Source organism: Molothrus aeneus, chromosome 3 (assembly GCF_037042795.1).
Source record: "Molothrus aeneus isolate 106 chromosome 3, BPBGC_Maene_1.0, whole genome shotgun sequence".
NCBI lineage: Eukaryota > Metazoa > Chordata > Aves > Passeriformes > Icteridae > Molothrus > Molothrus aeneus.
In genome coordinates, this window is record NC_089648.1 from 47,941,543 (window position 1) to 47,966,649 (window position 25,107).

At 38.2% G+C, this 25,107-nt stretch overlaps 1 protein-coding gene across 2 annotated transcripts in view; it reads right to left on the reverse strand.

The window, feature by feature from the left end:
* The window catches only part of UTRN (utrophin), a 341,520-nt gene that overhangs the window by 167,691 nt on the left and 148,722 nt on the right, over positions 1 to 25,107 (reverse strand). Inside the window, exons 50-52 of one of the 2 annotated variants that reach the window (XM_066546847.1) lie at positions 23,695 to 23,900; positions 22,014 to 22,168; positions 16,613 to 16,802 (exon numbers count right to left, since the gene is read on the reverse strand). In XM_066546847.1, coding sequence (XP_066402944.1) covers positions 16,613 to 16,802; positions 22,014 to 22,168; positions 23,695 to 23,900 — 551 coding nt within the window. Of the gene's footprint in view, positions 1 to 12,108; positions 12,553 to 16,612; positions 16,803 to 22,013; positions 22,169 to 23,694; positions 23,901 to 25,107 lie in introns of those variants that run through there. The other variant, XM_066546846.1, reaches the window with a different exon arrangement.

Below are 25,107 nucleotides of genomic sequence, written 5' to 3' on the forward strand. Positions count from 1 at the left end.
TACCATAACAGTCATAAAATCTAAACATATTTTATAATCAAATTAAACAATGCTAAACAAGACAAATTATTATACTTAGCTTTATGCCCTGGGCTTTCTAAGATGATCTAAATCACAGCTCCCTTTCAACTTGTCCTATGCAATTGGACTAAAGCCTAGAAAATATATAGTGTGGAGCTTTCCTACACCTTCCCATTTCTATTCTAAAATTTATTGCATGCTGTTCTAGATCTGCTATTCAGAAAGTATCAAAACAACTGAATTGAACCAGGTAAGTTCCTTTCCTTTGATTTCCTACAAGAAAAAGATAGGTATATTCTATGCATATATGGTTTCTTTGTCCTTGATTCAAAAATGGTATAGGTTGTTTGCACACAGATTGACATAACTTCTAGCAGCACTCACCTGGCACAAGAAACTTACAGTGGGCATGCTGACAGCCAAGTTAATGAAATATGCAAAAGTAACACCATTATATGACTTAATTTCTTCTCCCTTACAGCTGTTAATTTTTTTGCTCAGCCTAAATGTCTCTTTTTTTCTAAAATCATGTTCATTACATTTCAACACCACCAACATGATCCTCCAGGGAATATACACCTTCTCAATAATGTACTGGACCTCAGTAATATTAAAGCCTCTATTTGCTCACTAACAAAATCTTCATTATTCCTCAAATTTTGAATTGGAACACTGAGTTTTAAATATTAACATACTTTTAACCCAGTGAATCATCCAGTCTTGGACCAAAGCATACCCTTGGCTTATTCCTAAATTCAATATCCAGCAAGACCTGGACAAACTTGAGATGTGGGACCACGAGAATGTTAAAAAGATAAAAGATTCCAAGTGCAAGGTCCTGCACCTGGGTCAGGGCAATCCCAGACATGACTACAGAGTGGGAGAAGAGCTGACAGCAGCCCTTTGAAGCTTGGAGGACCCAGTGGATGAAAAGCTGGAGAGGACATAGCAATGTGAGCTTGCAGGCCTGAAGACCAATAACATCCTGGGCTGCATCAAAAGAATTGTGGCCAGTGGGTCAAGGGAGGATTAGGATTCTCCCTTTCTTCTCTGCCCTCATGAAATTCCACCTCGAGTTCTGAATCCAGGTCTGGAGCCCTCAGCACACAAACCTGTTAGAGCAGGTCCAGAGGAAGAGGAACACAAAGACAATCAGGGAGCTGGACCACTTCTCCTTTGAAGACAGACTAAGAAACTGAGGTTGTTCAGCCTGGAAAATACTCCAGAGACAGCTCATTGCAGCCTTCCAGAAATTAAAGGAAAATAACAAAAAAAGAGGGAAAGTGACATTTTACATGGGCAGACAGCGATAGAACACGGGGAATGGTTTTAAAGTGAAAGAGAAGACAGTAAGCTTAGTTAAGAAAAAAATTTACATTATGAGGGTGGTGAGGCCCTGGAACAGGCTGCCCAGAGATGATGTAGAAGCCCTATCCCTGAAAATAGTCAAGGCTGGATGGTGAGCACCCTGGTCTAGTGGAAGATGTCCCTGCCCATGGCAAGTGGGGGGTGGAACTAGATGATCTTTAAGGTCCTTTCCAATCCAGGCTATTCTATGATCCTATGATGCCTACCACACATTGGCTATCTTTCCTTTGGTTTTCATATTTTCTCTGCTTTACTTTTTACTCCATACAACTGTTCTTTCATGTTTCTTCTTGTATGAAGATTATCTGTTAACCTAAAACCAAAGGTCATTATAAATGCATGGAAAAAATTGGTTGCTCTTCAGCCACACAGGATCATTGCAGTGAAACACCCTTCTGATGACTGGTACCATCAGCAGGTATACCAACAACTACTTGCGTTCCCAAATGCACATCACCTTCTATGCCACAGGAACAGGTGAGTAGCTTTAGACAACCTCAACTGGTTGTCATTTTACCCAAGCCAATAAGAGAAGCTACCCCTCCTCTTGCAGTCACTTACTAGCAATGTCAAAATTAAACCATGTTGCAAGTTCCAGCAATGCTACTCCCTCTGACACTTTTCCTACCTTGAACTGACTTTAATCCATAGTGGGAAATTTTTATCTAGTACTGTCAATCTATGAGGCTGCTTTAGCCAACAAAAAGCACTCCTTAAATGCCTTAAGTGCAGAAAGCTAGGCTATATTTTGGACTGCTGTGGATTGATAGTTTAAACAAGAGGTTTTTCCATTGGATAAAAAGCCTGCTTTAGTCCTTAGAACCCATTCACAACTTCCAAAAATTTCTCCACAATCACAAAATCCACAGGCTAGTTTGGGGTTGTTTCGCACCCTTCCAGTTAAAACAATAGTTGACACCATAATTAAAAGGCAACCCATACTTTCAGTGCTTTTTGAAAGAACATCCCTCTCCTCCATCCCCATTTCAGTCACAACCAAACACTTGCAAAATGTGTATTCAGGTTCTGCTGGCAGAGTGACAGTTTCTCCTTATGGAAGAGATCATTACCATACTTCTGCCACTGAAAAAAAAGAGGAAATACACTTGTTTTCAACTAAAACAAAACTGGTCTCCTCATCTTATGGAGTCTGAGATGCAATGATAAATTTCAAGATTTCATGTAAAAGTAAGACAAACTCAGATATCCAGTAAAAAGGAAGTTTAGACAAAATTAGTATTAATCAAAATACTAGCCTAGCGCAAAAATTCTAGAATCCACTTGTTTTCAAAATCCAAATAATTTTAACTACTCAAGTGTAAGTGCCTTATCACATCAGCTCACTTAGAGACAATGCTCATGGAAGGTCATGTCCAGATCCAAATTCTTCAACTGAACCTTCTTAATTACCTCCCTTATTTGCATTTTGAACCTTAATATAGAGGGAACAACGTTATAAGGGATGAAAGTCTCCCACAGCTGGGCTAAATTATCTGCTTACGGATAAAAGCTGAATCGTTTAAGACCGTATTCTTCTTACTGAGAACTATGGAAAGAAATTCAGAGTTAATTTATCATTACACTGCTGAGCTAATATGAAGTGAAAGATAATGGCCTACAAATTGATATGTAGCTATTTCACTGAAATAGCTGGGGGACTGCTTTTAACTCCTGATGCAAACACGTAGCAAAGAAATGAAACATCATTGGAAGGCTTCCCTCTTTTCTTTCAGAAAGCATTTCCTCCTCTTCCAAAAGAGAAAATTGCCCTGCTTACTAATAAAGAAAAAAGAGGGAAAGGAGATTTTTGTGAAATCTGTGACTTTTATTATGCATCCATCCTTCTCAGAGGTGCCCAAGAATCCCAAATATTGAGTAACTTTAACGTTTAATTTCAGTAACAGAAAGAGGAGAAAGACATTTGTTTCAAATAGCTTGCTGTGTTGGAACTTGCAGCAAAAGAATACTCCTCTTTGTAGCAAAAAATAAGAGAGAATAATAACCAAGAGACTTCCAATATTTGATATGGAACATCCAAAATTGAATGTGAAGGGTGAGTGATTATTTCAGGGCTAATAATGCATCCCTTCTTAAAAGAAAAAAAAATAGGAAAGCAAAAAATCATAGTTCACAAACTGAGTCCAAAAACGGCAGGTGACAGAAAGCAGCGACCTCAGATGACTGTTCTAGGACCATATCCCAAAACCCAGCACAATTAGCACTAATTGATCAGCAGTCCCAGCAAAAATGCCAAGAATTGAGCAAGCACTGAAAACCAAGTCTCCACCTCTCCCCAGAAAGGATGCTTTCTTCAGGTCAGAAATTTGGAACACCAGTGCAGCAAAACCAGCTCTTGCCCTATTAGCACAACACCGTGCTCATAAATACAGGGCTCATCAGCAAATGAGGAGCATCTACAGATTCATAGAATCATTAAGGTTGGAAGAGACCTCTAAGATCTTCAATTCCAATCATTCACCCAGCACTGCCAAGTCCAGCATTAACCCATGTCCCTACACAGCCCATCTACACATTTTTTTCAACACTTCCAGGAATTTTAATTCCACCACTTCTCTGGGCAGCTTATTCCAATGCCTGACCACCCTTTCATGAAGAACTTTTTCCTAATGTCCAATTTCAACCTCCCCTGGCACAACTTGAGTTGAGAAGCATTTCACTTTGTTACTTCACTTGCAGCACCTACCATATTTACCATGTACCATAAACCACAAGTAAAAAGAATTACTCTGCAACTATGAAAAACTGCTCTCTTAGTGCAACACAGGATATCAATTATCAAAAACACTACTGACATCTTCCACCCACATTCAATTACCCAACTATGCAGGGCTGAGGAAGTTACTTTTGCTTTGAAGTAAAATCCTTTGCACTGAAGTATATCAAAAGTGCCCAGCATGAAAACATCACAGAGCAGCCAGAATCCAACACAGGTCTGCAAGCAGTGGATATGAAATAGAAAACTCTAAGGGCAACTTTGGAACATGATGTCTCTTACAGTTTGTCTTGATTAAAAACAGAGGGGAAGGCAAAAAGGAGGCCAGAACTCTTCTAGAGTCCCTGATGACTAACAGTGACAGGACATCTTCAAACGGCATTATTTTCCCAGCTACCTAGTGAGAGCAGCTTTTCTTAAAAATAAGCTCAAATGATCTGTCGGAAGAAGACAAGAAAAAACTGTCAGTTCTCTAGACACAAACTGGTGAAGCACTATGCTGTTCTAGGCAGCTACTGCTTCACAACTCCATGAATTTGGGATGGGTAATTAAGCCCTAAGGGAAAGAAGGGGGGAAAACTGCTTCCTGAAAAATAGCACTAATCAAAAAGCACTGTGGCAAAATGATGTGGCAAGAGGGTCTCGTATCAAATATTGATCCAGCTCCTGTAAACATGTGAAGTTCATGGAAGTCAAGTTTCCCATTAATGCTACATTCATGCTTTAATAGAACTACCTTATATTTTAGATTTATTTTTGCTGCAATAGCAAAATATTTTCAGCTTAAAAAATCATAGTTGCCTTTCAATAAATTTAAGAGGATTCTAGAAGCATGTCCTGAAATATTTCTCTCATCTCCTCTCTCCTTTCCTCCCTTCAACATTAGTACAAAATGCTATTAAAAAAAGCACTATATCCTAGAACCTATCTTAACTTTTGTTAAGCTGCATTTTGTTTCCAAATAGGAACGACTCATGCAGCACTTAAGAATACTGAAATTCTGAAGCTTTGTCCTCTCCCATTTTGTTTTTTCCTTCTTATTTCACCTTAAAGAAATCATTCTATTTCTAGAGAAGCTCCCTGATACATAAAGGACTAGAGAGCACAAGGGTTTACAATAATGTACCCATTTATTATACAGTTTTATTTGGCACTGATCCTAATTAGACAAATGGCAAAACAAAGTGGTTTCATTTAGGTCAGCCCCATCACTCAAGATGTGCAAAACCTTTCTGTCTTCTGCTTTAGTTCTGAAAACATTATCTGAAAATTTAGAAGCAGGGGGAAGGTTAGATGACAAAGTTTTATGCTATATTAAAATGCCTTCTAATCATAGGCACATAATTCAGATATGCACCAAGTGCCTGACTGTACTGCATTACCACCATTGAGGTTAGACTAGAGCAAAAGGATTTGCAAATGAGTACATGCTGTGGCTGTTCAGCAGACTCATAGCAGGCCCCAATTTAGATCAAAATTCAGCAGAGAAGTAAGAATTTTTTCACATGGAGTAAAATCATGAAGCTCCTTTTCATAGGAAGTGAGCAACCCACAGCTGAAAACTGCTGCACTATCGTTTTGACTATTTTAGTCTTCACTTATAAGCTAATAGGGCACTAGCACAGAGAATCATAGAAAATCACAAGTTGGAAGACCTCTGGAGGTCAAACCTCCTGCCAATTCCAAGAACTAATTTCAAAGCAGGGTCTGCTGCTAAGGGTCTTATCCACTACAAGTGTTAATACCGCCAGAGATGGAAATATAACAGCCTGGTTTTTCGGGCAGCTCACTCCAGTGAGCAGTTACATCTCCTGTGCAGAATTGTTTTCCTTACACCCAACTCCCTTACTGCAGCATATTCCCACTGCCTCTTTTCCTTCCACAGGGCCCCTACAAGAAGGGCCTGCTCCATCTTTTATAGTAACAACTCACCAGGTATGCAGTGACAACAGCTGGAAATTCCTGGAGCCTTCTCTCTTCCAAATTAAATGAAGTCAGCTACCCTGCTGCTCTGCTCATGTCCTGTGCTCCAAGCACTGCACTCTCCCCCCAGTCTCTCACTATCTGTCAAACTGGGGGCCTGAAACCAACTGTGGTATTCCAGACATGACCTCATGAGTGCTAAGTAGAAAAACAAACACTTCTTCCTCTCTGCCTATAATCCTTCTCACACTTGTACCAATGCATTGAATCACTCCTCAGTTGCAAAAACTGGCTTTGGGGTTTTTGGGGGCTTTTTAAAAAACTCAAGGGGTTCCTGTCAGCCCATCTCTCCCTCTTGAGGCCCCAAGGAATGGGAACAGAACTGTTCCTCCACTGTGTTCCTCCACAGTCTAGTATCATTCACAAACCTGCTGAGAGTGTACTCTGTCCCACTCTGGATTCATAACAGTACCAGTCTGTTTCATAAACCGTAATTCATAAACTGTACCAGTCTCTGTTCCATCCCTTGAGGAACACAAATGCTCCAGACATTTTCTTCCCACCTTTTGGGTTATGTGTCTTGTCCATGTCTCTGATTTGGCTGTGAAAGACTGCATTCAAAGTCTTTCTAAAAATCATGATCAGGGAACAGTACTGCTTTCCCTACATCCAAAGACACAGCAACAACTTTCTCACAGAAAGCAAACAGCTTGGGCACCCTTCTCAAAATCCATGATGGCTCTTCACAGTCACCCTCTTGTCTTTTGTGCTTGGAACTGCCTTACTGAAGTAAAGCACTGCATTGGGAAATGTTTTCTTTAAGCGCTGAGGACACAGAAGTCCTTGGGGAAAGACAATAAGCTCCTAAGTCTCACTATCAAAAGGTCTTCCCAGTAACTTTACCTACAAGTTTCTCTTTGAAATTCTGCTCATTCTTCTACACTCCAACTCCAATCACAACCAGAATCCACATCTTTCTTCATGAACCAACTTACACTATCCCAGAATGTCTGTGGAAGTTCAGAGGATCTCATATCTCTCTGACTTATCAAAGCATAAAAATATCTCTCCAATATCCCACTGGTTTTGGTTTTTTTAACCAGACCCCTCTGAAAGTCCAAAGGAAATCAATCAGTAAATAACATGCTAACAGTTAACAGCATCTTGCCTACACACCAAAGCCCCTAATAGTGCTTGTCCATCACTGACAGAGTATACACAAAGGTGCAATTTGATACCAATGGAGAACTGAATTCCATTATAGTTATTACATTTCCAACTGGAATTTAATTTCTTGCCCATATTTCTTGTTTTCACATCTTTTGGCTCACTGGATAGTCATTTCCAACCTTGACTTACCTCATTTTTTAAAAGTTATTAAAAATTTTCTCCCTTCAGCCTTCCATTATTTCTCTAGCTGCTGTGATCATTCTGTAATAAAGGCCAGAAGCAAATCAACTGTCACCTCCCAAGACTTCAAGATGCTTATCATTTCAAGTATTCTCCACCAGTCTTCAGCTTTACAACTTTTAATCCAATTCCACAAAGAAATTATGTCCATCTCATTCATTTTAAATCACCAGTGACTGACACTCGTTCCTAGCCTATTCACGTTCCTTGCAAATAAGGTTTATATTCTGTCTCTAAACACCATCAAGGTACCTTGTTGCCCTTGATTAGCTGTATGTCAGCCCTATTCTGCTCATCAAGAACCCACGTCATGTTTTGTCCCAGCCCTGTACATACTCTGTCTCAAGAAATCACACTGAAAACCACTTGTACAATCACTCCCCCTGCAAACAAGCTGTGGGTGTTCTGAGGTGGGGTGGTTTCCAGTTACACTGCTAAGTTGTTTTCTAAAATGGTAAATCCTAAACTCCTGAGAGCTGATCATTAGATATTATTTAATAAATCTCCTTTTTCAAAATAGCCATCTTGTTCTTATCAGTTCCCTCCTAGCCTTATTATATTAGCGTAGATAATAGTCATTATTATCCAAGGCTCCCTTTAATTCTCACCTTCTCCCTTCAAGAAGGCTTTTTTGTAGATCTAAATCTAATTAGAATGTCCTTTATACAACTAGAACCATATCAAGCAGTCTGGAGTTAACTTGCTCATCTAAAAAAAGAAACTGTCTGCATAATTTAGCAATGCTTTTGACGACACTGCTTCATTTTCCAATCAACAACCTGCTTAATACAGTAGCCTACTTCAGAACATGTTTCCAAAATTAACTTTAGTTCTCACTTCTGCTGTCCAATGAATGTACTACATTGCTGCTCCTCCTCACCCACATTTGGTTATCTGTATTTTGTACCTGAATATGTCAAGTGTGAATGATTTATTTTCTAAATCAACTTGAAGTCATGTAAACATTTAAAACCTTACATCTTTGTTGAATTAATTGGAACCAGGATTAGCCTACACATTTATCAACACAGCCTCCTAGGCTTTTTTTTTTCTTGCCCTGCCTCCATGAACTTCATATTTTTTTTCAAAATTTCATAGGAAGAGAGGCTTTGCTGCTACTCTCAAAATTCAACACGATGTAAATGTATTTTGGAATGCATCACCAGTATCACAGCAAAAAAAGGTTTTGGCTGACCCCAGCATTCACTGTGCTTGTAACTTCCTGCAGTTTTACAAATTTAACACTGGTCATTTAAAAAACAGCATAAAATTAGAGGACTACATTTGAAGTTATGTATTCTTAAAAAAATACCTCAGGAGACATGTTTCTGATGCATTTCATAGCTGAGGAAGTCAGGAACTCACCTAAGTTGCCACATGAAGACTCATGTTGGATCAGGTTTGAGAATTGAGTATTTTACATGAAGGCAGTTGAATTTGGTTTTTTTTAAGCAGGTTCTTCTCAAGAATTTATCAAAAAAGTGAGAGACAAAAAATGAGAAAAAACCCTCTCAGCACTCAGCAACTAGGTTTGTTCCTCAGCCTGTTTTCCAGGGGATGAATGCTCCAGTTCCTGAATGCTAGCAATGTGTTTTAAAAATACACAGTCAAATTACACAAGCAGGATACATATTTCAAGGTAATCATTAGGCTGTCTGCCAGAGATGCACTATTCTTTACCTTCCGTCAGGGAAGTTAGAGAAAGTTTCACAATTCTCTACTTTATTTTTGTAAGTAATGTTGTAGCTCTGGTCTCTCAGAAAAGATGTATCAATTTGTACCTCAAAATGATTTTTTTCTGCTATTAATTCATTCTAGCCTGAGCTAGTTGGATATTACTTATAAAAGTCTTTAAGGAACAATCATATTAGCAAGTACATAGAGCAGACGACAGCCCTACAATAGTTTTCTAATTGTTCATTATCAACCTCAAAGCCTTACACAAGAGTTTTGAAACAAAGATGCTAGCAACAATAAAGCAAAACTTATTACATACTGACAACAAAATGGCAAGTGCAGACATTTTGCCCTCTTATGCCATTAATTTCAAAGTAAAATAATCAAATAGCAACAAGTGAAAAGGTCTATCTGGCAAAATTCACCTTGGTAAGAAAAAATTTGTGAAAGAAAAAGCAGCAACAGAAGAAATATCCTAAACTTTGGATTTTGTGGTTTTCGGCCATGCTCTAGTATGTCAGTGTTTATTTTTGTTTTTGCTATAAAGAAATTTGAAAAATGTGGACTATGAATGCTGATTGCTACTATTATATGAGGCTGTTAAAAGGAACAATCATGACTTTTCCCAGTACAGTTAAATGATAAAGCCTTACTACTTCTTTCATAACCAGTGCAGTTAAAGAAAAAAACCTCTAAACTTCAAGAATTTGTCTTAAATACTTTATTGGTCCTCTGTTGCAATTCAGAGGACACTTCACATGAAATATTTAGATGTAGTTCATGAAACACCTACTTATACAATGCAATAATTCATACACTACAGTAAATAGTTTCTCTTCTGCAGATCTGAACTATACCAGTGTATCCAGAGAGTGCACAAGACACGTACAAATGTCTGACATTCCAAAGAGAGGAGTATACAGGGCACTACAAGAAATCCTTCCTGACTTGCTGTCATGGTTGCTCTTAGTAATTTCCATACATTTTCTCATCTAAGTATTAACATTTCCATCACCAGACTTCCATCTATCATTGCCTTACATTGACACCTGCTGGAAGTGACTGGGATCGTAAACCATTTCTTTTTTCCTGCCTCAATTAGTGCCTGATTTAACTCTACAAGAAGACTAACAATTCTACCTTCAGTAAACTGAACACAGACATCTGAAAAACTAAGCCACATGACTTTTTAAAAGCAAAAAAAAACATACACTGTGTAATTTTAAGCAATGTCTAATTCCCAAGGCTATTACTGCATGGGTTCTCAATCAGAAAATGTATTTTAATAACAGCCTTTTAGAAGATTTTTTTCACTACCCCTTGGGTAGATTTAAACTCAACAAATTAAGTATACATCCATTAACTAGGCTCTCAGGATAATTAGCAAATAATTATAACTCCAGGAGTCACTAAATAGTGGCTTGACAAACATTTTATAAATAAGTTTATACAAATAATATAACTAAACAGGCAATTATAACCTATATCTTTACATTATTAAAAAAAATCTGCCTTATTCACAAAAGCAAACAGGCTGTTTATTGACAACTGATAAACAAGAACAACTGAGAAACGTTTGTTAAAGCAGCTTATATGTACACAAACTACTGTCTCTCATTCTTTATAATGAAGATGCATCTATTATTACAGCTTGGTAAACTGAAGCATGCTGAAACAGCCATCTGAAGAAAATGTTCTTCCCTATATTCCAGAACTCCATCCACAAGCTTCACTGAACAACATACTGCATGATACTTTTTCCTTACTTTTAAACCCTACTCTAAGGATGGGATCTCTCTCACTTGATGTCATTTTTAAATTCCTCACAACAGAAAGCACATCTCAGATTGAAGCAGGAAGGATGAGTTAAGGTGGCTTTGCTCTATCATCAGAACAAGACTTTGGTTCTCGCGCACCTTGTATGTAAAACACAGATGTATTTCCATCAAAAAACCCAGACACTTTTAATGTATCATAAGCAGCAAGAAAAAAAAAAACAATTTCAAAGGCAGCCAAATAGAATTTATGTAATGTATATATTACATACAGCTGAAGACTTATCAAATTTTAAAATTTTGCAAAGTTTCAAGACAGAATCCTTATATTAGAAGTTCAATAATACTAGCACAAGTATGACCACCTCACACAGGCATCAACACTGCAGCAGTATTAACTCACGGACTTTACAGATCAGTTAGAAGTTTATTAATTTTATTTACTTATTTTAATCTGGTGAGTGATCAAAACTACTTTCAAAAGTGAATTTTACTAGGTATCCGAGATCATCACCACAGTATTAAGGTTCAGAACTACTGAGCCCATGAAAAAAATAAAAATGTAAACACCATCTTTGGAAACAGAAACAATCAGCAACCAAAACAGGTACCATCGAAACCAGCAATAAGTGGTAGCCTATGTAAACATGCTTTTCCTCAAACTTTTCTTGATTTTCTTAACTGAAAGAGCTCGGTCAGTGAAGGTAGAATTAATGGCTGTGTATTAAGTCTGCCGAACTCATTCCTAATTAAAAGCTTCATAAAGCTCAAAAGAAAAATAACACTGGGCAAGGAAAAACACAGTTATTCTACATAATGGGTACACAGGAGTTAAAGAATCACATATACCAAGAAGTAACTAACTCCCTAGGAAAAGAACTGGTTGTATTTTACAAAAAAAAATAAATCTCAGTGAACATAACGGTTTTCCTCCCAGACACCTAAATGGTGGGCAAGAGAGCACTTTTCTAAAAAAATGTATCACTCTGACAAGCACAGGGTTGTTTTGTTTTGGGTTGGTTTTTTTTCTTATTGTATTTTTTAACAAAACACACATGGAAAGCATTACAGACTTAAAAACACTAGATAGCCAAGATGATTTTGACACTCATCCCATCCTCACTTTCTTTTCTTTTTATCTCAGAAAGACAACAGAGTTAGCAACACACACACTCGACATTTAGGGCTTACATTTCCTACCTTACAAAGCTTCTGGTAACGGGGAGAAGAAACTGCCATCCTCTGTAAACGATGCAACAACACCACAACTTTCTGAAGAGAGGTTCTCACCACAGCCATCATTTTAAGTTTGCCACACTTCTGAAGATACCTCAGAATTTGCATTATAAATGAAGAGCAACTATCATTTCCTCCCGGTCACTGGACAATGATTTGCCAGCTTTCTGAGCATGCTCTCTTCCACGACTGCTTTTGCAAGCTACAGGCTTTATACGTTTCAAAGGCAAAGAAGATTGATACAGCATAAGTTTTTCTCCCAAAATAACCCCACAAAACAAATGCAAAAAGATAACAGCCTTCACAGATTCCTCTAATCGGTACTGCTCAGCTCTGCTTCTGCAGAGGGCAAATGAAGTTGAGCAGCCGATCGTATGCCTCCGTTCAGGAGTGCACTAAATAGCCAGAAAAAGGTTATTAATTTAAGCCTGAAAGCTGCAGGAACAAAAAAGGAATTCCTTCAGGAAGACGGCTCCACTGTATCACAACAGTTGTTCCTCCCTAGTAGCTGCTTTCTATCAGCAGACAGAGTGTTTGCTTCCTCACTCTGGGAAAGGATGCTCTCGTTCTCAGACTGAACACAGCTCTGGCAGAGCCGTAGAGTGAGTGAATAACAGATTGTGTTATAAATCTTGAGAGATGAGCACAGGGATACCTGCCCTAATTATATCAGCCATACGTTAAAGGCTAATAAATCACACAGGCGTTTCTCAAAACTAGATTACCCAACACAAAAGGAAAAATTGCAGGGGGTAAACCTCTTTCTATAAAAACTCTTTTAAAGCAAAATTAGTCAAGGGGATCTAAAGGATCCCACTTGCACCAGAAAGTAGCAATGTTTTTCACAAGTCATTTCCAATTAAATATTTTCCAGAATGACTTTAGACAAGAAAAAGATAGGGTTTTGACAAAGTAAAAGCATACAGTTGCATCATCAACCCCTTCTCTAAGTCATTCTTGAATCCAAAGAGCTAACATAATTTTGATTAATTTCCCATGACAAAGCAGAATTATTTAAGCCATCTAAGGATGATGATAGGATGTTCAAGAGCATGGAAGTGGTTTCCTACCAGCAAGGCACTCCCAGTGCAATACAGCCAACATACCCCTACGTGTGGCAAAACTGCAGCATAGCCAAAGCCAGCTACTCATTGCTTCCAAAGGTGCTTTGATGAATCTACTTAAATCTGTATCAGAAGGGCTGCTGTAGCAAAGGTTCAGGGAGGCCTGAGCACAGTAGGTGAAGTACCAATCATATGATTTAAAGTGCATATTTCCACATGAAAAGGTCCCTACACATTTCAAACACATCAATCAGCACAATATGCAGGCAACAGCTATCCTGACAAGTTTGTATGATCCAAAATAATGCACAGCTTAGATGTCAGTGCATTATACACTGCTTTGCTTCTTCTAAAGCACTTTCCTAGGAAGGAGATGAATGCAAGGTTCAGATTCTTCATACAGGACATTTAAAAACTCTTCCCATCTAATTCTGTGAAGACAACCTTTTCATCTTTATTTTTAGGACTGAATCAATGTTTCTACCACTCTTCCACATAAACCCCATTTCCCTGTACTCCACTTTTTTGATGTGTCCGCAACAATAACAACATCATTTTGAACAGATAAACAGATACACAGATTCCATGCTATATATAGAAATCTTACCATCTGTATTCACCTTGCCAGACACACTGTCTTTTCTCATCTTCACGACTTATTTGAACCGTTCCTCTGCATGCCACTGCTCCTGGCTTACATCCCTTCCACCAGAAGCCTGCTTCTTTAACTTTCCAGATTGAGCGTACCATTATTAGCTGACATGCTTTTACCAAATATCTTTTAAGGAAACCTGTGAAGCAGCAGAACTCTGAAACCATGGAAGCATTCAGAAATGACTGTGCAAAAGCTCAAACTTCTTCTGTGCAAGAGAGACCCCACAGTCCACACCTTCCTTACTTCCTTCTACTTTTTATCTTCCCAGATCTTTCAATTTACGAGTTTGAATCAAGCAGTGAGACAAAAGAGCCAGCCACTACTTATGGTAACTTCTTTTAAAATACAACAAAATTTGTTAATTATTTTGAACACCTTTACAAGTATAGGCCCAGGATTTCATATACCTTGCATTACTTCTTACTATTTCCTAGCTTATTTTCTGCATCTTTTTTCAAATTAGGTTTTAATCTCTTCCAAGTCACTGCTAAATATTTTCCAAAACAGACTGTAGTGTTTTGGCACTAACCTGAATGGAAAAACTTCCAGAAGGTTTAGATACTGAGAGAATTAATTGAACTGACTGATGATATAATTTAGATGTCTTCTTTTTAAAAAGACATTGCAACCACACTCAAAGTCTTCATTATTTGCATAGCACTGTTGCTGGCCTCAGGTATCACAATGAAAGACAAAACAAAGCTTCAGGACTCAGATCATTGATTCCACTGTAGAGTGACTTGAGCTGCAGCCAAATAAGTTAGGCCCAAAATGTAATGGAGGATAGTCCTCCCATGCATGCAGAGATGCCAGTTGAACAGATGATCCTATTTTGAAAATGCATGACATGTAACAGCAGCAACAATAACAAATTCATCACCTTTTGTCTAGGTTCAGCTCTTTTCACCTAGAATTTATCACACATTGAACTCATAGAAAAGTTTTACTTAATGCACAGGCCTTGGGAGCAGAGGCATCTTCACACACTGCAGAGAAGGTTATAAACCCTGCATTCTTAAAACCATTTAACCACTAACCATAAAACCAATACTTTACATATTCAACAAGGCACCAAGAGAACAACACTCATTTTACACCTCTTAAGGGGGGAAGAAAAAGAAATTATTGTTGTCTAATCAGATAATAAGCTTAAGAACTCGCAAAGGAGTGGGCTTGATCTTTTGAGGTACAGCAAGATGTTGGAACTTCATTTTGTTTTCAGAAGTGCAACAAATACTTGAAAACAAATACTTGAAAACTTAAACAGCGATTTTGGAGTCATGATATTAATGTCTTCATTTACATTTAAAGACTGTAAGATGGTAGGGGACAGGGTTCATTCTGGAAGTCATTATGCTATGACAGTCTTGGATATGCTCCACTTCCTTGGGTAGCCAGAAAAGGCTTACCATGTTATGTGAGGTCATGGGTGAGTTAAGTGATGATACTTCATGTGCACAATCTCAAAGATATGGACAATATCAGGTACCAGATGCTGAACCAGGGAAGATCAGTACCTCCACCTGCCTTTTCAGCCAGCATGCAAAGTCAGGAGTTGGTCATAGACCTTCTTCTCTCACAGCAGTCTTGCACAACAGCTCTCCCCTCACGCAGCACTAACTCAGGCAATTTTAATCAGATTGCAGCACAACAAAAAATGGCAAACAACCTTCCACACACACAGTGCTTCACAGCCACACCGAGCCAACGAACAAATTGTGAAATAACAGCTGTATCTTGGTGTTAACTACACAGAATGCAAGGTAATGCAGAAATAAGTCTATTTACACAAAGCACTACTTCCTGTTGTTCACTGCCTGTGCCCTGTTTTAGCTCTTCCACCTCCACTACATTGCAGTAGTTGGAAGTGGCACCAATAGAAAGCATAACATTAAGCTCTAGGTGTCACCACTACATACTAGGCTCAGCATTTCACAAAAAGCCACATCTCTACAGATGAGTTACCTGACTGACTAGAATAATTCGGTGAGTGACATGCCATCTTCAAAAGATACAACCTTCCACAAAACATTGTGCTCTTACTATGATTAGCAAGAATAACTTGCTATCAGATATTTTCAACAGTCTTGTTTCATTTCAATTCTGAGTAGACTTGTTCAGATTAAGAGTACTACTAAAAGCAACATCTTTTTTTCATTATAAGGTGCTCAAACCCACTTAGATCACAGGTGACATTAATCCAAACACAGAGTGCAGGATTTAATAAGTGGTGTCAGTTAAACTCCTCAGTCATTTCCAAGGTTTCCAGTCTGGGGCCTGAACAAGAAAGAAGGCCACCTGGGGAGCTGCTGGGCAATAGGAGAGGGAGAAAAGGTAACCCAAGCACAACAACTTCTTGGATTGCTAAAAAAGCAGGAGGAAGGTGGCAGACAGAAATAGGAGAGAGTGCAGCCCAGGAGGGCTTTACTTGGAGGGAAGTAGATTAAATTGTTTGGTTGAAACAATCACACAACATGACTTGGTTTAATGAAGCGTACACTTCCTGAATACAGTCACCCTCCAAGGACATTTAAGATCCTTCAATGCCAAAGACATACACAAAAATATGTGCTTCAAACCTTAGGAAGACAAATCTGCTTCTTTCATACACCTGACTTCTAAAACACTGTGTCTTAGGAAACACCTTTCAATAGGCTGCAGCTTTCTCCAAGCAAGTAGATAGCTTTTCTTTATAAGATTTGCCATTGAGAGAAAACCTGAATAACAGCAATATTATTTAGTTTCTCACCTGCATTTGCTTCCTGAGTTCCCTTTTGTAGACACTGTCCTGAGCAGTGTTCTCACGCTCGGATGCATCTGCCAGAACATTTACTGTTGTCTCTGCCTCTTGAATCCACTTGAGGAAGCTCTCCAGATCCTTCTGTGAGGCCTGTACTGTCTTCATCTCTGTCTCCAAGAAATTCTGCCTATCAACAGCTCTGAAAACAAGACAAGTGTCAGAATATTCCCCCATAAGATACAACATTATATACATCATAACGAAACTACTAAAAGGAAATCTGAAATGCATCTCTAGTAAGAAGAGAGATACAGCTTATTTTATCATAATTTATATCACTGTTTTTAGTGTATCTATAGCTACCCACAGATGTCCTGAACTGGTTATACATTTGACAGACCCTTTTTTAAAAGGCATGCAGTAAAAACCCAGTTACTAGGTTTTCCTTTTAGAGTGTTACTATCATCAACTTATGCTAGTCCAAAGGGTAGAAGTGTTATTGCCATGTGTGATAAATAGGCTTTTCCACATCAACAAAAAACATATGGAGTAGAAGCACTGAGTGCTTGGGGTATTTTTGTTCCTCTTTTACAGTGAGCAGAAACACTGCCATAAATTCTTAAGAGTTAAAGTGCTAAGGGATGAAAAGTCAGATACCTGGTTCTTTCTGCTAGAAGACTTTTGACACAATCACTCAAACAAATAGAATAATAGACTGCCACCAAAAACATGCTCAACTGACTTAAAAAAAGACTGGTAGAATATGGTCCAAATAATGTTCAATAATCCAAAAGACTTCTAACTGATACAAACACTAAAGTTTGTGTCTGTAAGGGGATTTTTTTCATGTAATAACAATATAATCTGAACATTTTATCAGCAACTTCAAATAATTTCCTAGGAAAAAAATCACCTTATAGTTCTGCATAACAGTTCTGTCTTCTAGTGATTGAAATGAAACTATCCCACACCAGAACACTGTAAAGAAATCTCTAAAAGAGCTAACAGCTAGAATGCTTCTGCTGAGTAGGTAGTTAAATTTTATTTTCACATCAAGCACTAGCTGTATTATAATATTTTAGGAATAAAGTGATACTTAATTTCAAGATAGACAAGGCCAAAACACTCAGCATTTGGTATTTCCATGTTTCTCCAGACAGGTCCAAATTCGTGTCTTCTGCATCCTCCCATCTACTTCAGCTTTCTTTCCTCCTTTTCATGCTGAGCTGCTCAGCAGTATGAAGGAATAACTATGTTTGGAATTGTGAATTTCAAAAGTAGTTAAAATATTCCTTTTAGAAAAGAAGCAGTGGGTGTTCAGTACCATTCAGGATGACATTTCAAAGCAAGTAGCCTGCTTTACTAGCACATCAGATGAGACAGCTACAAGTAAAAGCTGTCCTCTTTCAAGGACTGTGAGGAAATCTCATGCAACCCCAATTCCGCCAGGCTCACATTTCTAAGTTTTAGCATAACCAACTAAACTTTTTAGAAACAATTTGCTCCAAGATAGTGTTGCAACCCTTATTTTAGAAGCTTTGGTCTTACACCACTTGCTAATTGCTTTAGCCAAAATAAGACACTAAGAATTGCTCCTGACTTTGTGCTTGCCCAAGTTTTGGTGACTAGCAAATGACTAGGAGAGCAAGAAGTTTTCATTCTTGCTTCTCACTTGCAGCTGGAATGCTTCACCCAGTCTTGAGAAAAAATACACAGCATGCTAGGGATAACAAGTAGTTTGATAGATATTGTCCAGGAAAGATAATAAGCACCAGCTAAAAAATTAGAGGACACCAAGAAACTGTGAGAAAAATGTAAAGTAAAAGCAGTTATGAGCTCTAACTTCAAAATCCTCTCCCTCTGCAGGGATTTTCTTTCCTAGCAGGGGGTTAAGGCCAAAGGTGGAAGAACAGGAGTGACAGCAGGAAGAACAGACTGGTAATAAAGGTGACCTTCAAAGGAAAAGAACAGCCCCAAAGGATGAAACATTAAGTGACCCAGATCTCTAAGTCTAAGTAGTGATGTATTAGATAGGAATTGAGACAACTTGAAGTTAACAACATTCAGTGAAGAATATTGTCTTCATCCTAAATTTTTAATTTCTCGAGCCTTCTGCTTGGTCGAGCTTTAAGGAAAGAATGAAATCCTATTACTGATCCACTGCTGCCATACTAAATTAAAGCTGAAAAACAATCCTGCTGCTACATACATACAAATTTACAACTAATGTCCTAAGATTACATGGGTGTTTTTAAAGACAACATGTATAGCAAGCAGTAGTGCGCAACACTTTAAAAGAGCAGATGGAAATATTTTCCTCCCCTGCTAGTAAAGACCTCAAACATAAAATACAAAATAGAAAATTTTTTTACAGGAGAATTCTGTACTGCAGCTTAAAAACTACCCCATGCTATAAAAACATAACTCAGATTTTCAAATAATTCTGACACAATTAGAGCAGCCTCAAAAGACAGAGGATCTGTATATCTTCCAGGCTGCAAGAACTAAATGTGAGGAGAAGCTGGAGAATTATTTTCAAATGTAGCTAACCTATACAGTGATAGTGGAGAAAGTCTACACAGATTCTATTGGCAAACACGCACCCAAGAAAAAATTGTTACTCTATTATTTAAGTTTTCATGGCTCTGTTTCAGGTTTCTGTTCCACCCAATTATTTTTCCAGATTTATACTAAAAATCTGCAATGCATACATGTGTGTGATCAAAAGAAATTCAGAAACTAACATCTGAGACAGTACAGAAAGCAACTATAATCCATTACCAAGGCAGCACAAACACCTAGAATGACTATGGTTTCACCCTAAAGTATAAAAGTAGAAAATAAATAGCCACTGGGCAAAATATCCAATTTACACAATGTCAAGCTGGGGACCTTCAATCTCTTAATGCCATCAGTTTAAAATACGCTTCTTCGCTTTACATGCCCTGGCTACAATCTTCCTGGTAGCGTTCTTATGGTGACCAGAACCATAATCCTTCCAGGTGATGCTATGAAGGACCCTTTCCACAGAGTCCTTCAAGTGTGAGTGGGGGGAACAAACTGGTATTTTAAAGCATTATGCTATAAATACAGATTTATTCTTATAGAAGCCATAGGGCTATATGTCCACTCTATGTATAAGCCCTACATGTCCGAACATCTGTCACAAAAAGTAAGCCTCATCACTGGTATTTCTATTTATTGCATTTAAAGCAAGTATAAAAACCTTCATCCTGTTGAAACAGTGCTTTCGCTGCACATTCTCCCCTTTTAATTCTACTGTGCTGCTCAGATGGGGTAACACTGAGCAGCTCCACACTGGCTACCCACTGGCTCTCAGAGTTGTCCCTTACATTCTGCCACTAGTTAATAAACAAAGCAGATATTCACCTTCCTTAGGCTGCAGACTTCAAACAGTAGCCCCAGTGATAATTAAGGAGCTTCAGTTATACACAACAAAATGCAGTAGCTTATTATTTTAGACTTTAAGCAGATTCAAAACTAATTAGAGGCTTCCAGGCAGGAGCTCTTCTTTCTGGTCACCTTCTCTGAATAGTGGGCAGTTTTATGTCAGCTCTAGCCATAGCACTGCAAAGTCTGAATGTGAATGAGACTAATGCAGAGTTTTAGTCTACTGTCAATGCTAATCCAACAAGGAACTGTTTTCCCTCATCCTCTAATTAACCGGGAAACAAGCTGCCACATCCAAAGCACAAAATGACAGAAGAACAATTTTCCTCCAAGGAAGGATAGGATGACATTCTACTCTCCTTCCTTCATTACCTGCTTACTGAGAATAGTCCTGCTGAGGAGGACTTGGGGGTTCTGGCGGGTAGGAGGCTGGACATGACCCAGTAATGTGTGCCTGCAGCCCAGAAAGCCAGTCATGTTCTGGGCTGCATCCAGAGCAGGGTGGGCAGCAGGGCAAGGGAGGGGATTCTGCACCTCTACCACACTCTGGTGAGATCCCGCCTGGAGTGCTGCATCCAGCTCTGGGACCCCAACATAAGGATGTGGACATGTTGAAGCAGATCCAGAGGAAAAACTAAAATATTCTGAGGCTGGAGGACTCTCCTATGAGGAAAGGCTGAGAGAGTTGGAGCCTGGAGAAGCAAAGGTTCCCGGGGACCTTACAGCCTTGAGGGACCTTCAGGCCTTGCAGAGCCTGAAAGGGGCCTGCATGAAACATGGAGAGGGACTTTTTGCAAAGGTATATAAGGACAGGACAAGAATAATGGCTCTAAACTGAAACAGGGCACATTTAGTTTAGCTATTAGGAAAAAATTCTTCACTGTGAGGGTGGTGAAACACTGGAACAGGAGAAGCTGTGAATGCCCCATCCCTGGCAGTGTCCAAGGTCAGACTGAATGGGGCTTTGAGCAATCTGATCTAGTGGATTGTGGTCTGCCCATGGCAGGGGGGTTGGAACTGGATGATATTTAAGGCCCCTTCCAGTTTAAACCATTCTCTAATTTCACAAGTTCTGTGATGCTCTCCTCCTCACTCCTCAAGAGATAACATCTCCTTAAGCTTTAATAAGTAGGCTTTTCATTCCTTTAACTGACATCCCATTCCAAAAGCTGCTTCTTTCACATGCACATGTATACACCCAGACTTTAGTTGTCATCTTCTCCACTCCCACATAGAGGATCAATTTTTTCTTCTCTCCATCTAACCACAATGTATATAGACTTTAAGATTTCAGAGTCAGACACTATTCTAAATCTTAATTGTCTATCAATACCAAACACTCAAAAGAATTTCTGTAGAAATTAGATTATCCTGCAGGAAAAAAAAATTATGCATAGGAAAACATCACATTTTCATTGAGACATATCTTCAGATACATCTTAAATAGACGATTAATAAAAAGAAGTTTCAATTAAGTCTCAATTCCTATAGCACAAGTATTTTCTAGATGAGAGTACTGGAAGGATTGCACTTGAGAACCCAAAGCACAGCCCCATTCTGGGGAAGTTTCCATTAGATGAAAGGCCATAAGCAATTCATGCATGGGAAGATGAAGCTGAACACTTACAGCCTTACAAAAAGGAAGGACAATAACAAACCACAAATACATAAATCATACCAGCAATAAAGAATAAGAGAGGAAGTTTGAAAGACACTTAGAGAATAATAGCCACAGGAAAACCTGAAACCAAACACGAGAAGTCCCTTCTTTTTCTGCTTAAAAATATAGCACATAAATGGGAAGTCATACAGAAGCTTTCCATTGAGAACTGTGGGAATTTCAATCATGAAAAGAGCTTGACTGCAATTGACTAATTATCTCCAGCAGCACTAAATGCTGCACTAAAGCACACAGAGAAGAGACTACAATACACATGTATACAGAGAATGCAAGTTTAAGGCACAAGCTGCTACATATAGAGTGAAACCTTGTAGTTACCTTTGGTTGAGATTAACCCAGCAAGTGTTCATTTGGTCAGTAGTTTCCTTCACCTTCCTTGAGTCATCATCACGATACTCTCGAAGTAGTTTATTAGAAAGATCATTGAATGCTGCTACTGTGATGTCACCTCTATGCATATCCTGTACCAGCAGCTAAAAAGCAGTGCAAAGTGAGACAGATTAAAATGAGACTATTTCTCATACTATGCATTTTATCACACATTATAAACCTCTCATTTTTTCCTCTTTTCTAAAAAGAAAAATGTGCACATTTTTCATGTAGGGGTAAAACCTTACAGAGAAAATCTACAGATATTAAATGTCCTGATAATGAACTAATCAAAGCATAAATAGGTGAGAAAAAGCTGCATTTGCCAGAACTGCCAAAGGCTAAAGAAATCCTCTTTTATAGTCTACTGGCAACAGAAATAAAAATACTTCTGTATTTTGAGTAGCAGGAATAAGTTTGAATTATTATAATAGCAATATAAGCAGCATTTAAAAGCAGCATAAATTAAATGTGCAGTATGAGAATTTGATTTCATCCTTTGGGGTTTTTGGTTTTGGTTTTTTGTTTGTTTAAAATTAAGGAAATACATTAGAAAGGTTTCTTTATTGTGGCAAGATATTTACAACGTGCCTTGACTTCAGAGAACCTAAACTCATTTCAAAATGAAAAAGAGTATTTGCATATATATATATATATATATATATATATATATATATATATATATATATATATATATATATATATATATCCAGTTGCACATTATGGCCTCTGTTTGGGCATGGACCTGCTTTCACTTAAGAAAACAAAGTAGACCTAATAGTCCATTTCTATTTCCCTGCTTATGCAGAGATAGACACTAGTCAGATAGCTGTGCAAGCACACAGCTTTACTGTCTACTTAAACAGCTATGGATTGGTAAGCAATTCTCACAATCATACTCCATGCCTCTTTCACTACTCAGCTGCATCCCTACATTGCCCCTTCATGAATACATATGTGCATATATATATATATATGCACATATATATTTTAAACTCTAGTATATCCCTGTTCTAAATACTGCAATGGCAAGAGCCTCTCCTCACTGCTTTGTGTCTTTAGTTCTCATACTGTGCCACCTACAGCCCACCCTTTTTCTGACAGCCACCAGGACAAAGGACACTAGACTTACAGATTTATCACAGCATGCTTGACATGATATAAAAAGCATCAAAGATTGCATGAAATAAAAAAATAACTAAAAAAAAAAGCATTGGATATGCCTGGCACCCACCAGATGTGAAACTCAGGAGAATTTTAAATACCTTAGTCCATTCCTTGACTTACTAAGCTACTGTTAAATATTTCTATGAAGTCAATTCTGTAGCAGTATCATTAAATTTTAATTGGTCTGGGGTTCAAGCTTTTTGCATAATATCATTTCTTTGATGCTAAATTATACTAATTTCAACTAAGCTTTAAAAGGCACACATGCCACCTGTTTACTTCCCAAAATGGGATTCTTGGGTAGTCTGATATATTGAAAAACATAGACAATTAAAATATCATGTCCAAAAAGAACCAGAAAATAGTACAACTAAATTGCACATCCACTCATCAATTGACTGTAGTAGCATTACACGGACTCAGGAATCTGGTATGGGAAAAAAGTAAGCATAAGTGGTCTTACTTTGCTCTCTGCAATCTGTTTGGCAAGCATCTCTTTTGGGGCCTGCAGGAGCACTCGCAGGCGGATCTCGCACTGCTCCATGAGGTGCTCCATCTCCTGCCTCTGCTCGTGCCACTGCAGGCTGTCTGCCAGCATGTGCTTCAGCTGCTGCTGCCGCACCTCCACGCTGTGCTGGGTGCTGTCCCACTGGCTCTTCAGCTTCTCCACTGCAGAGGACAACACAGAACAGGAAAAGTGTGAGGCAAGTGAAAAGTAGCCATAACTACCTCCCACTTTTCGGGGCAAAAGGCAATAATATAACAAATTCTCAAATACAATAGTCTCAATATTCAGTATTTTAGTTCCCTGTCTAGTTGACATAGTCACAGAAGCAAATGAAAAAACCAGTTGTTTGGCTTCCTCTTGTTTGAGTAGGACATCATACAAGTAACAACTATTATTTCTGATATAGTTCAGTCATTATTCACTTTCAAAGTACACACATGTAGGAAACTTTACAGAGATATGCCAGCAGCAGGGCTCCAAGGAGCACAACTTTAGGGTGATTTTAGGATAATAGTACCAATAAGTCATCTTTGTGCATCTGTAACTTAACCCAGTAGAAACAAGTAAATAAATACTGTTTTGACAGCTTGTACAAAGCAAACTGAGCATTTGTGACCACTGTCTCATGGCACCTGTACTGCAATTTTGGCAAACGTAAAAACATTCTACAAGGTAGTAACAAACTACTTTGGCAATTTAACTCCACCACAGGTTTCTACAGAATTTAGTAGATTACACAGCAGAAGAGAGAAGTTATTGGTTACACCCTACTCTCTTCAAGTGGAAGGAATTCCATTCCTCTCTCAATAAATAATGTATAAACACACTTAACCTCTAATAAACAAGGAGTGAAAAACACAGCATAAGAGCCTAGAACAAAAATAGTGCATCACAAAAAGCAGTGAATCTGTCTTTGGAGAGAAATGCATGGCATCATACCTTTTCCTAGATACTTAAAGACCATTAAAACAAGTGTATTACTTGAAAGTCTATAGCAGTGGAAACAGGTTTTTCTACTACCTGTTGTGACAGTTACAGGGAAAAAATTATATCACTAAAGAATGTGATAAAAAAGAATGTTGTAAAAAAGTTAATGGGAAAAAGCAGAACCAAAAAAGACTAAGCTGGATTTCTTGAGCATCTCACTACTCTGATCAGAAACAGGTACACAGTATGTAAGACTAAGACCAATGTATTTATTTTAACAGTAAGTACACAATTTTATTAAAAAATTAACAATCTTGACGCTCAAGTCACTTCAATTTTCCATGAAGAAAAATGCTAACAGTTGCACTTAAATTGAAACCATTTAAGTGGTATACATTTTTTTAACCTTTTGCAATTATACAAAGCCATTGTGCTTCATCT